The sequence below is a fragment of the Leptopilina boulardi genome, unplaced genomic scaffold, assembly GCF_019393585.1.
Source record: "Leptopilina boulardi isolate dan_hultmark-lab unplaced genomic scaffold, ZJU_Lbou_2.1 LbouV2_347, whole genome shotgun sequence".
NCBI classification, from domain to species: domain Eukaryota; kingdom Metazoa; phylum Arthropoda; class Insecta; order Hymenoptera; family Figitidae; genus Leptopilina; species Leptopilina boulardi.
The window spans coordinates 456,876-471,027 of record NW_026137915.1 but is presented as its reverse complement, the minus strand read 5'-3'; the positions used below and the strand labels follow the sequence as shown (position 1 = coordinate 471,027).

The 14,152-nt window shown below is 31.5% G+C and overlaps 2 protein-coding genes across 2 annotated transcripts in view; one reads left to right on the top strand and one right to left on the bottom strand.

Annotated features, from left to right (window-relative positions):
* LOC127286085 (ionotropic receptor 25a-like) overlaps positions 1-9,195 on the bottom strand; it is a 29,951-nt gene extending 20,756 nt beyond the window's left edge. Inside the window, exons 1-3 of the mRNA XM_051312380.1 lie at positions 9,077-9,195; positions 6,827-6,930; positions 5,101-5,419 (exon numbers count right to left, since the gene is read on the bottom strand). Of these exons, the coding sequence (XP_051168337.1) occupies positions 5,101-5,419; positions 6,827-6,930; positions 9,077-9,195 (542 nt within the window). The remainder of the gene's footprint in view (positions 1-5,100; positions 5,420-6,826; positions 6,931-9,076) is intronic.
* An 865-nt stretch (positions 9,196-10,060) lies between these two features.
* Positions 10,061-12,319, top strand: LOC127286084 (zinc finger MYM-type protein 5-like). Its single transcript, XM_051312379.1, has 2 exons — positions 10,061-10,430; positions 11,667-12,319. Exons 1-2 carry the CDS (start codon positions 10,061-10,063, stop codon positions 12,317-12,319), a joined length of 1,023 nt encoding a protein of 340 aa, XP_051168336.1.
* Positions 12,320-14,152: the final 1,833 nt, after the last annotated feature.

Sequence of the window (14,152 nt, the reverse complement as noted above, 5' to 3'; positions counted from 1 at the left end):
ATCTTTAGTTATGCAATCTCCGAGGTATTCTAACTCCGGCTGTAAATATTCACATTTATCAGGCTGTAGTTTTAATCCTGTTTGTCGGAGACGTTCGAAAAGTGTAACTAGGTTATGGTTATGTTCCTCTATGGTCGAACCGAATACGACAATGTCGTCGAGGTATACAAAACAAATTTTTCCAATTAACCCTTTAAGAGCTCGATCCATCATGCGTTGGAAAGTCGCCGGCGCGTTTCGTAGTCCAAACGGCATCCTTTCAAATTCGAAATGTCCTTCTGGCGTAGAGAAAGCAGTGAATTTTTTTGAAGATTCTTCCATTGGTATTTGATGGAAACCCGCCTTTAGATCAAATACTGAGAAAAATTTTGCTTTTCCCAGATGATCCAGGATATCATCTATCACCGGAAGAGGATAAGAGTCTTGATCAGTCATGTCGTTAATTTTTCTGAAATCCGTAACCAGCCACAGTGGCGAATTATAGGGGGACATGGAATGTCTAATAATTTTTTTTAAAAACATGTCTCCTACTTGACTGTTCATTTCCTTTTTGTGAGCTTCGGGCGGATGGTATGATTTAATGTTAATAATCTTATCTTCCTTTAAAACAATTCGATGGGACGTTAATTTGCAACAAGGTAGAGGGTCCCCAGGAAGTGAAAAAATGTCGTGATAAGATTGAATAATTTTTTGAATCGCTTCGCGAATAGTAGGTTCTATGTGATTTATTCTTGTGTTTTCTGTCAGAAGTTTAATTCGTGCGAAAAATTCTTCGTCCGTAATACGATGAATTGAATAATTACGAGGTTCGTTTTTTAGTATTTTATAATCCAATTCAGTCATCGAAAGTAATTTTGGATTTAGAGAGTCATTAACAATGGGTACTGTAATTGTCGAATCACAAATTCGGAAAATTGAATCAGGAATATGTGGGTTATCTATAAATCCTGCACATCCATTTTGTTTTGAGACCGGAATTTTAATTAATTTTATTTGATTAGGAGGAATGAGTATACCGTCATCGATGAGAGAATGTGATTTTGTGTTAAGATCTAATTTAGTATTCGATAGATTGTATTGATAATTCCGAAGAAAACAAAGTCCCATAATTCCATCTTCGGGCATGGGAAAGTCATCAGGAACAATATGAAAAACATGATTTTGACCTAAGTATTGCAATTCGATTTTGAATTTTGACTTATGTATTTCATTTCCCATTTTGAACTCTTTTTCTTGTTCTAATTGTGGAAAACAGTGAGGGACGCAGGAATTTTTAATCAAATTTATTGAGGCTCCTGAATCGACAAGTAGTCGGATGTCTCGTTCGAATCTTCGTGGTCGTAATAGTACTGACTGAAGTCGTCCTGAGACGTAGGATATTCTGTCTGGTAATTGTCCGTGTTCTCGTGGGATTGTTCTTGATTTTCGTAATTGTTTGATTCGGGGCACTGTTCTTGTGTCAGATTTACTCTCGGGGGGGGGGTTTCTTTACTCTTTGTCCTAATTGAAAATTTTGCGATTTACCTTTTTTATTAAAACATTGCGATTCTACATGCCCTATTCTTTTACAAATAGTACATTGTAATTGTGCTTTTTGAGAGAGGGGCATATTATGGTTAGGTGGGTTGCTTTGTTGCCCAGGTATAGAGGCACGTGTCGCTGGACGCATTGGTGTAGAGCTTTGTTGTAAATTCCGTACCGTCGCTGGTATTTTAAACCTTGTTTTCTCACGAATCCATACTTCTGCTTCGAGAGCTTCTTCATGAGCTTTGTTTATAGATGTTGGTTTCAATGGCCTAACTTGCATGCCAAGGTCATCTCGAAGATTCATAATATATCGTTTTATCGCTGTTTTTTCTTCGAGCTGTAAGGCCACATTTCGCGCAATTGTCGTACTGTGTTCGGATTGTATCGCATAATAAAGTTCGTTAAGACATTTTCCAAAACGTTGGTTAAAAATTTGAACATTATCGTTTCCTTGTCTACACGAATCTAATTTTGCGCGACATAATTCTATTGATGTTCCGGATCCTAAATTTGTCCTAAGTGCTTGGTAAAAATCTTCATAATTATTTATCGAGACATGCCTTATTGAACGTTTGGCATTGTCAACTACTTTTTCTGTAAGTATAAAATCGAGTAATAGTTCCTGCTGTGAACAACGTTGACGCGCGCGTTGAACTGTTTTTATAAAATCTTCGGTACCCACATCGTCACGCCCGTTAAGAATTTCCACTGTTCGGATTATTTCTTTAGCAGGTAAAAGACTGTTTTCTTGTGAAGAAGGCACCACCGGGTTTTCGATCATAAAACTGTTAGACGTAGGGGGTCTCTGTCTATTATCTGTTGTATATCCTTGAAGGGAATTTATTTTTTCCTGGCTAAAACTATTTTTTTTATTATCTTTTTTTAAATGTTCGATGCGTAACCGTTCTAATTCCTTGAAATTTTCCTCGCTACCATTATCATCTTCCGTTATAAGTTGATTGTCTTCGCGAGCTAATTGTTTAATCTCTTGCACCCGTTTTAAATTTTCTTTGTTCAATTGGTTAACGCTTTTGTAGAGAGAAGATTGTGCGGTTTCCATTAATTTTAATCTTTCTAAAATCTGGTTAAGGATATCGGTTTGGATTGAGGATGAATTCTCTGAGTTGCCACTCGTAGACATGATTACAACTATTATATTACTTATAGTTAATAGTAGTAATAAAAAAAAATATGTTCAATATAAACTTGAATACAAAAATGCGATAATGTATAGAAAATGAAATTATCTTAATAAACTTGAAAAAGTGTATGAAAATAATGAAACTTATTGTTAAAAAAAAATGTGTTTTGCTTACAAAACCAGATGTGTATATATATGTGTGTATATATAAATGTCGAGTCGATCCGTAGATGAGTCCTCGCAGATTGAAGTCGCTTTATCCGTAATGTTTTTTGAAGAGAAAAAAATTTGAACGCTGATCCATAGACAGTCGCTCCTTTCCTGGGACTTTTACCCACGGAATCACTATCGAACTTACTTGGTTCGGCCCAGAGTACGTGTTTTCCGGTAATTCCCAGTGAAAATATCACCGTTTACAATATAAAAACACTCACTTTTATTCACTTAGAATTAACACTGAGAAACAGAGAACTCCGAGTGGTTTTTTTTTCAAAGATAGCCGATTTTTGATATAGCAAGAATCGTATCGACTATCCTGGCAGGATCGCCAAAAATGTGACGGGTTTAAATAAAACACGTTACAAAACAATTTAAATTTGCTTATCCGTAGATTAAGTATTTATTTTAATTGAGTTACTCAGCTTTTACATCAAGTTCGTAAACTTAACATTAAAAAGGTTCCTATTTAAAAGAGGGCTCGGAGACAACTGCCCTACGCTTCTGGACCATTCCTTGGGGTAGCCAAAGGTCCAAGGAATGTTGTCCTTGAAAAGAAGGGGAGGAAAAAGGAAAGTTAGTTTCACTAAGGAAAGGAAAACGTATTACAAGAAAATGCGTTACACATTGAAATATGATGTGATCGTTTTCATATGACTTTTAAAAATTGTCTACTTCTTCAGATTGAAAAATACACTGCTTCTAGGATGGTTCGAATCAAATTTTAAAACACTATTTAATTCCCCTTTATTAACAATTTGTACTCCTATCGTAACTTGTTTAATAAATGATGAATTTAAATTAAATGTACTTGAAAGACTCAGTTGATTTCTCGGCATATAAGACATTGTTGTTTTTTCTACAATTCAAGAAATTCAATATGATTATATACTCTTCCAAGATATTTAAGGCCCAATTTTTCGTTTGCAGACAATCCTTTTAAATGAGTTAATAGATTTTCATCCTCATTAATGACATCGAAAATTCTCTTGGGTAAAAACACTGAAAATTCTTGACCAATGTTCACTACAATTCGATAACCAAATCTGGTTTTTACGAGATGCAAATCCGAAATAATGTTTTTATTTTATATTTAATTTTTCAAATTTCTCAGTTAAATCTCTGTAATTATTTTTTCAAACTATGAAAAAATACTTTCGTTAAGACTTAATTTTTCAAATCTTTCAAATAAATCTTTAAAATCGCGAGACTCTTGAATTATTTTATTTAAGTTTCGATAAAATTCAAACTTTTGTGTCACTTCACAGTTACTCATTCGAGGTTGTCAAGTTCTAGCTTTGTAAGAAACTAATGAACAATGCTGAACTTGACTTCCCTTTTATACGCACCAGATTGCAAATAAAAATTCCATGTGACAATAATATCCCTTGATAAAGAAAGCTTGAATAACAATTTTTAAATTCCAATTGTAACAAACGAAACTGTTAAAAAGTTTCAACTTGCAAAAATTATCTAATGTTTCTTATCTCATCTATTAAAGGATTCATTTTAAGTTCTTATTTGCCTAAACATGCCTGAGTAAAAAATAATATAGTGCAAATAAATTCCTTGGGTATTAAATTTTTAATAAACAAAACATTCAACATTCTTTACTGCAAAAATAGAATTGTGCAATCAAAAATATATAAGGGGGTTCCTAGATATAGCTAAAGTCAACGCCTTATGCAGAAGCCCCCTTACATATCTACTAAATAAAATAACTTTTATTATTTTATTTTATAAATATTTAAAAAATGTAAAATAAAATTTATATGTTTAATAATAATTTCTAAAAATTCTTTATTTTGTTGAAAACTATATTTAAATTTTAATTAAATTAATAATTCTTTTTATTTGAATTTATTTCTTCCTTCTCTTTCTATTGATTTTCCTGTTTACATTCTCATTGTGTTATCTGTAGATATCTTCTCTCTCCTTCCATTATTTCCAAAAATTCTGTTTCTCTAAATTTAAATTCAGTTCTTAATATTATTTTATTTCTAATATTTAATTTATAATTTTTCAAATAATTTATAATAATGTTATTATTAAATTTTTGACTATTGAAGTACTGTTTCAAACCTTACGAAGCAAGCTTTGAAACTTCTAAGGGGTTAAAATAAATGATATGCCTCCTCTTAAATATATCTTTTTCCTTATTCTCCCACATGTTTCAAAAATTTTGTAAATAATATTTCTCTGAATAAATAACTTACCGCAGATCACCTTTTTGTCCAAATTCGCCAGAAACCGTTGGTAAGCCAAGACCAGCTGTAAAAACATTGACAGATCCTGTTGCCAATCCACTTCTTGTTACGTCAAGAACTAAATCCGGTATATTTGATCGTGATCTTTCATCTTTAAGAATCGCAGTCCAATTACCACACAAGCTTTCAATAGTGCTATTATGATCATAACTATCTATCTCAATTACGTAGACTTCTCCCACGCAACTAGGACACATTTCTTTCAGCATTTTCAAAGAACTCGTTACGCTTTTGTTGGCTACTTCATTGTCTTCGTCATTGATGATAACTGAAAAACATTTTACTATTTACTGGAATGTATCTTGTAAAAAATTGCACATAGTTTCAGTCTTTTTGGAATAATTTGTTATAAATTGAGTATTTAAATTCATCTACTTAAACAAGTCTATAAATTACATAAATTTAGAAACAATATAGAGCAGAAATAGCTATCCTAAATAAACAGTTAATCGAGAAATTTTATTTTTAACACTGATTATATCACAAAAATTTTATTATTATAAAGGTTATCCAATCATATACTAACGCACTCGAGTCGATAGTCCTAACCATTGAACCGCTCTGACATGTATTTGAAAATTTGTAAATTGTTGCCCACACAGCATCGACAATTTCCAAAGATTCATTGAATGTTTTGAATGATATTTTGGGAGTGTTGCATCGCCGAGTTTAGAATAGATGCTTTAAATTTTAAAATGTCCGCATGTGAGCAAATCTTTAACGCGAAAGTTGACTGAATATGTAAATTACATTTTCGTTAAAGTCTATTTTCATTTTGAACCTATAAGGAAAATGTAACTTACATATTCAGTCAACTTCGATTTCCAACCTTTAACAAAAATGTAATTTGCTTATTCTGCCAACTTCCGTCTTAAATATTTGCTCGCATACAGACATTTTAAGATTTCAATAATGTATTTTAAACGCTGCGAGTCAAAACACTCTCAAGTTAACAATAAAACATTTCACGTGAAACGATTTCATGGTAACCGCCCTATGGAAATTCCACATAAAAAGTCAACTTGGAATTCCACGTGGAATTTCTTGTAGAATAACAAATTTGTTTTGAAACGGTTTTTATAACAATTTCTGCGTAAATTAAAATTAATTAATACTCGAATTTATAGAGCAGATTTCGGCAGAATTACACCACATGCACGTTTCACACCAATACTTTCTTTGATAATTTACATACTTAATGTATATTCCATATATACATATGGACATTTGTCCATATGTTAAACAAACATCTGTTGAAAGTTTTAGATGTGGTGGATGCCCTAGAATTTTAAAAAGATTTTCACGAACGACTTGATAATTTGAACCTACTAGAGTATGAGTCGTATTTTACAAATTAAATTTTTAGTTATTTTGTTATTTTAAGGTATAAAAAACTCTAATTTAAGAGAAGATTTGTCGCGCATAGGTTGAATAATCGATGAAAAATTCAAATTTAATTCATTTTGTAGAATTTGTTGATTTAGCTCATGTGATTGTACGAGTCTGCGCAGAATGCAGAACACAGTCGCGTCAATTTTAACGAAAAGTTTAATCACTCTGAACATCGTTTTTCCTTCTCAAGATGCGCATAAATTGAAACGAACTTTCTGTCTCCTATATAAATCGAATGTGAATGCCTCTTTATTAATTTTACACCTGCTAAAAACTTCGATACCAGAATGAATCTGTTTGTCAGTAAGGAGCGTCACTGTACGAAGTATTCTGATATCGTCGTTTGGCAAATTATAGTGACGGGTAGGTGGTCTAAGTAATTCTGGTCTGCAAGAATTTCTAATCGTTTTGTAGATGAACGTTAATTGAAGAAAGGAAATACAAATTTTTGATAATTTTTTTTTCACTTTTCAGACCAGCTTCATGATACAAGCGAAAATCTAAAAATTACATAATACGGGCTTTTTATTTCAATTTCGTGGTTCCTTTACACATTTCCAAGTAAATTTGAATGCCGTTCTATCCTTTGAAGGATATTATTAATCATTTATCTGCATATTTCATTGATTTTTTACAGGCTATAGAATAGAGAAAAGTCAAAACTATGTCCAACCCTGACTACACTCCCCTATTTCTGTTATATTCCAAATTTGTTATGCTTTAAGAAATATACAAAACTAAATATTTGTGAAAATAATTAAATTAAATTTTAATAAAAATTAATCTTAATTTAAAATGTTTTAAAAATATTACTTTAAAAAAATAACCCTACTTTAAACATTAATTTATAACTATGAGTATAATTATTTTAACTATATAAAAAATTTTATATCAAAATACTATATACATGTATATAGTATTTTGATAATTAACCAAATCCTACATTTTTAAATAAATTACAAATTTGAATTTATTTTTAATACTTAAATTTAATTAATTATTTTTGTTAAAAATAATAAAATAATTAATTACTTTAATCTTAATAATAATTAAATTGATGAATGATTTTTAAAAATATTATTTTCTTAAAAGATAATAAGAACCATATATTTTACGATTTTTGAAATTCTTTTAAATTTCAAATGATCTTAAATTAAAATTCGGTTAAATTAGAATTCTTTTAAATAAAAACAATGGTAAGGAGTAATCTGTAAAAAGTAAATCACATTTATTAAAAATTGATTACCCTAAATATTATTCTAATGAATATTAAGGTTAATTTAAATTCGATAAAACACAAATTTGGAGAATTGAAAATTCTAAACAAAAAACTTATTTTCAAGTAAAAATTAAAAAAGTCATATTTGTTCTGGTTATTATTTTTTTTATGAAAACACATAAAAAATTTTAATTGTTTAAAATTATTTGTTACATATTTATTTAAGTGAAACTATCTATTTCAATACTGACATATAAAAATTAAACTTAATTGAGAATGTTTTCATAACATTTCTTAAAAATGTAATTACTTGCCTAAACATTTGTACTTTAAACTTTAAAACAAAAGTAGGTACAATTATTTTCATTGTATAAAAAATTTTTATTGATATTAAACAAAAAACATTTTTACAGAAATTAAATATTTCCATTTATTTTAAAAATAATTAAAATAAAAAGCATATTTTTTACGGAATGAAAAATCTAATACAGATCGAACCATAGCTGTTTGACAATAATATAATTTTTCTTATTTAACAAGTGACAGTGAAAAATGTTATGCTAAGCAGTTGAAGATTCTTTAAAACCACAGAACATTTGTATGCCTAACATATCACTTGTCAATGCTGAAGCGGTGCCAAATACAACATCTCCGTTATCAAATTCAATTCCATTTTTAACTTCTTTTATATCTTTAACAATCATCTCTGCAAGCTGTGTAAGACCATATTTTTTATATCTTGATATCTTATAATCGCAACCAAATTTATGGAAGACCAAGATGCCTGATGCATCGAACGTAAGTTTCCGTACTGAGAGTAAACGAATCCAACATTTTATTTCGCGTTAGCTTTTGATCCAAGACCATTAAAAAGATTAACTACATCGAAGTACGATTTTATTTTGTTGGCGAATGCCATTTAATACCAGCGTATGCGAAATAAGTAATTAATGGGAAAAACAATAAAGGTAGTAATTAATGAATTAGTGATACCGAATCAACATCAAATACATATATATATATTTATTGTGAAACATTAATTTGTCAAATAAGATTGAAATACAAAAAGTGTGAAGTAGAATATTATTCTTGAATAAATCAAAGTGTTCCTGGTTGAGTGGTTAGCAGGTAACTAGCTTATCATGCCCAAAGTACACCCTCACTACCCTGTGCTAGACGGTACCTTTGATACCTGGACTGACCCTTCTCTCATAATAGAATTGACAATGTTTAGGGACATTACATCGTTGTATATACTTTCAACACCCTTCCTCAACGATGATTATCTGAAACCGAAGAAACAAAAGAACAAACAAGAATATAAGCAATTCTCTTAACCACATTGCTTCTTCACTTGCTTCTGAAAGAGCAATATATTCCGCTTCTGTTGACGTTAGTGCCACGCAATCTTGTTTTTTCGATGCCCAACACATTGTTGCGCCTTGAAGTTTGAATAAATAGCCACTATTTGACTTTCTATTTTCTTTGTCTTCTGCCCAATTAGCATTTGCATATCCTATTAATTTCTCCTCGCTGTTATCTTTGAAACTCTTTAGGGGGTGACACTCAGTCAATAAAAAATTTTTTTTTGAACTAAAAAAAAAAATTTTTTGAATTAAAATAAATTTTTTTACAAAGAAAATAGCGTCACCCTCTCACCATCTAACGGTGAAAAAAGTTTTGATTATTTTTTAACATTTTGCAAATTTTCATTGGCCAATTGCACTCTTTTGGCATGAAATTGTATTAAATCAGATTATTTAATGAGTTATTTATATTTCAAATAGCCTATCCTTTACACTCTTATGAAAATTGCATCTTGAGGAATTGAGTTCGTTTTCGAATTGAGATTTTTTCCATGTTGAAGAAATAACACTATGCGCCTGCGTGTCATTCTACCAATAAGAATTTCCTGCAATATTGTCCAAACTGAGTATGCGCCTTGAAATGGTTTTTATACTACTGGATGCATCTATTTAAAATCAAAGATTCTATTGTCAGAAATGTTCAGAACAAAAAAGTGTTTTACATCCGTGCATTTTATAAACAGCTGTTCATGAAAATATTTTGAAAATATGTATAACCTATTTGTTTTCGTTTTCTTTCCATAACCACAGCAATATAAATTATATAAAGCAATTATTTATCAGTAAGTTTATTTGCAAATGTGAAAATCCTGGTAAGTGATACTACTTAATATTATTATTTTTACACACATATATATGTTCCATATTAACAAATCAGGGTGACAGTAAAATTTTAATTTTTTATTGGTATAGTGCCAGCATTAAGTTGATCATGCCTCAAGGAGTACATATGTCTAAAAGGAAAAGCGGTTGTCAGCAAAGAAAAGATAAAAAGGCAAAACTGAATGAAATAGAAAGTATTTCTGGATCCCTGCTGAAGTATGTAAAAGTTGAAGAAAATCATCATGACGTTCAAATTACGACGCCTGATGCTGAAAACACTTTCGACAGTCATGTATCGTCGACTAATAGTGAAAAAGAACTAAATAATAACAATGTAATAGAAGATAATGTAAACAAATCGAAGAGTTTCGAACCCGATGAAATGAGAGATGATGAATTGAAGAAAACTAGCTGCTTGGATATTTTACAAGATGTTTCACATTGGCGTTTACCCCTTTCAGAAAATTGTCGTGTTTCAATAACACAGCCACACAAAAAAAAAAAAAGTTCTGATCTGGGGGTCTGACTATATATTTTCTATGTCTTTTGGGTCGCTGAATCCGAATCCGAGGCCCATTCAACCCCATCACATCAGGTTTTTGAAAAAACCTCAAAAAACCAAAATGGCGGACACTTTTTTGGAAAATTTATCGGATTCGCTTGAAACTCGCTACTCGGGGGTTTTTGGGGTCGCTGATTACGAATTTAAAGTCAGTTTTCAAAAATTCAAAATGGCGGATCCAATATGGCGGACATTTTTTTGAAAAATTTGCCGGATTTGCTTGAAACTCGCTACTCGGGGGTTTTTGGGGTCTCTGATTACGAATTTGAAGTCAGTTTTCAAAAATTCAAAATGGCGGATCCAATATGGCGGATATTTGTTTGAAAAATGTTGGATTTGCTTGAAACTTGCTACTCGGGGGTTTTTGGGGGCGCTGATTACGAATTTGAAGTCAGTTTAAATTTATCATATCAGGATTCGGACATAATCTAAAAAAACCTACAAATTGTGCTATTAAACGCGCGTAATATCTTTAGTTTCAATGTTTATGTTATCACGTCTATTTTACTATATAATGTACCGTCGGCATTTGCGTTACCCAATGTACACCACGTGGAGGTGCCCTGGACGCAGGCACACGCAAGATACAAAGTAAATACGGGTGAATTAAAACACTCAAGTTTTTGATTTCTCAAAAGAACATCTTTATTGGATTCGCCATTTTAAATTTTGTAAATTGGACTTCAAATTCGTAATCAGCGACTTCAAAAACCCTCATGTAACGAGTTTCAAGCGAATCTAATAAAGTTGACAAAAAATCCTGCCATAATGGATCCGCCATTTTGAATTTTTGAAAACTGACTTCAAATTCGTAATCAGAGACCCCAAAAACCCCCGAGTAGCGAGTTTCAAGCAAATCCGGCAAATTTTTCAAAAAAATGTCCGCCATATTGGATCCGCCATTTTGAATTTTTGAAAACTGACTTCAAATTCGTAATCAGCGACCCCAAAAACCCCCGAGTAGCGAGTTTCAAGCGAATCCGATAAATTTTCCAAAAATGTGTCCGCCATTTTGTTTTTTTGAGGTTTTTTCAAAAACCTGATGTGATGGGGTTGAATGGGCCTCGGATTCGGATTCAGCGACCCAAAAGACATAGAAAATATATAGTCAGACCCCCAGATCAGAACTTTTTTTTTTTTTTGTGTGGCTGTGTAATGAATAAATGGAGTTGTCATTTTCAAAACAAGGACGGACCATTTGAGCCAACATTGCGACAAGGGATAAAAGTTAAAGGAGAAATGCGCTGCTTATCAACAGCATGGTTTTCTAAAGAAATGCCTAATGGTCAAAAAATTCTTAGGACATGGATGGTCTATTCGCCAATCAGCAAACAATTATATTGTTTTTGTTGTCGCTTATTTGCCAGCAGTGATGAAAACGGATCTTTATTTGTAAGCGGATTTTTCAAATGGTGGAAGTTAAATCCTAAAGTGGTACAACATGAAAACTCGGAAGAACACCTTGAAAATTTAGAAAAATGGAAACTTTTTGAAACTGGTCTGAAATTACAAAATACTATAGACAGTGAATTGTTGAAAAATATGGAGTCAGAAAATAAAAAATGGAGAAATATCTTAACAAGGTTATTAGATATAACTCTATTTTTGTCCAAACAAAATTTAGCATTTCGAAGCCACGATGAAAGTGAAAATTCAACGAATAGAGGAAACTTTCTTGAAATGGTAAAACTTCTTTCTAAGTATGATGTTGTATTGAAAGAACACACGATGAGATTGGATCGACATGTATCATACCTGTCACCGGAAACACAAAATGAATTTTTATTTTTTTTTTTGCAACTTTAGAGCAAATTTTCGCATTTTTCTCTGTATCTACCTATCGATGGGATGTATTAATAAATCATTGCGACTGTTCCGTCAAAAAATTATCAACAACCCGTTGGAGTGTTCACTATGCTGCTGTAAAAGCCGTCGAAGAAAATTTTGATAAAGTTATTGCAGCAATCAAAGAACTGTGTTATCCTCAAGAAATCGTAGATACCAGAGGTTCTGCACAAAGCCTTTTATCTGCTTTCTGTAATTTCACTTTTCTTTGCTTTTTATATTTTTGGAAGGAGATTTTAAAAGAAATTGATTGCACGCAAGTATACTTGCAAACAAAAGCTTTAAGTCTCGATAAAGTATCAGCAAAATTGGAATCGCTTCGACTTTTTGTCCAAGAAGAACGAAACAGTCTTGTTGACAAATCCATTGATCGTGCTCTGCTTACAGCAGAGGAGTATGGCCTTAAAACAGAAAGAAGAATTCGCTTCAGGAACAGAATGGCTGGAGAGCAAACAAATGATGCTGGCCATACATTGCAAGCAGAAATTAGAATATCCATGATTGAATGCTTAGATCGATTTCATTCAGAAATCGCAACGAGATCAAAATCTATTCAAGACATAGTATCGAAGTTTGAAGCTATTCAAACAGAAAATCTTTTGTATGCAAGCGATATTGTAAAATGGGGTTTTGTTGAATCATTGCCTAATTTAACTCTTATTAAAATTATTGTTAACAATTTGCGTATCAAATGCAGGTTGTGAAAGAAGTTTTTCTAAACTAAAACTAATAAAAGATTACTTGCGATCTACGATGTCTCAGACTCGGCTAAACGATCTAGCCATATTATCTATTGAAAAAGAAGCATCTGAAAACATAGACTTTGATGAAATAATTAATGATTTTGCAGCTGTTAAAGCTAGAAGAGTACAATTTAATTAAAAAAATACATTTATGATGATTTATAATAAAGTATCTGTTTGTGAATATATCATGTTTTATATAAAATTGAAGCTTTAATTAATGTACTTTTTAAAATAAAAGAATTTAATTCTTTTAGTTTATAGTTCCAAATAGTAGTTTTCTGAACACTTTAATATAACTTTGGTTTCTTTTTTTAAGCGGTGGGTGACACTATGTAGAATCGCCCCGGGTGACACCAGTCCTAGCTACGCCGCTGCAACTTGGAATCAAATAAACTATAAACCAATAATAGACACATTTACTGGATCTGAAATTCGTTTATCTGCTGATTCCCATGCTCGCTTTATGAAACATGTTGATGAAAGTTATTTGGCAAATATTATAATTTATACTGACGCTTCATTTGAACCCAGATCAGATAAGAGCTCCATATTCTTTACATACCCGACCTGGACATTAAATATAGATCCATTTATTCTCTTGAAATCATGTCAATTAAATCTGCAATAGAATATGTTATCAGATGGGAAATAAGAAATACCTTGATCGTCTCTAACTTACTGGGGGCTTTGTAGGAATTAGAGAAATGTATCCTGGAAAATTTCAAGGTCACTCCACTAAACCAGAAGATTTACATCCTTCTCGATAGATATATCAATTTGAGATTGGGAGAAATAAAGTTCTTTTGGGTTCCCTTCGCAATCCTAATTTCACTGTAAGTGACAATAATTCTAGCTTTGAAGAGAACAAAGATTTAAATCTTGATAGCAGTGATCACGATGATATTTGTGATTCTCATGAAAACAGCGAAGAAAATCAACCAAATCTTCAAAAAATATCTCTCGATTTAATGTTACTTAGCATGAGAGCACAATGCCAAGTAACAAATGATATTGTTTTAAACGTTATTAAAAGCTTAAATGCAGTTGT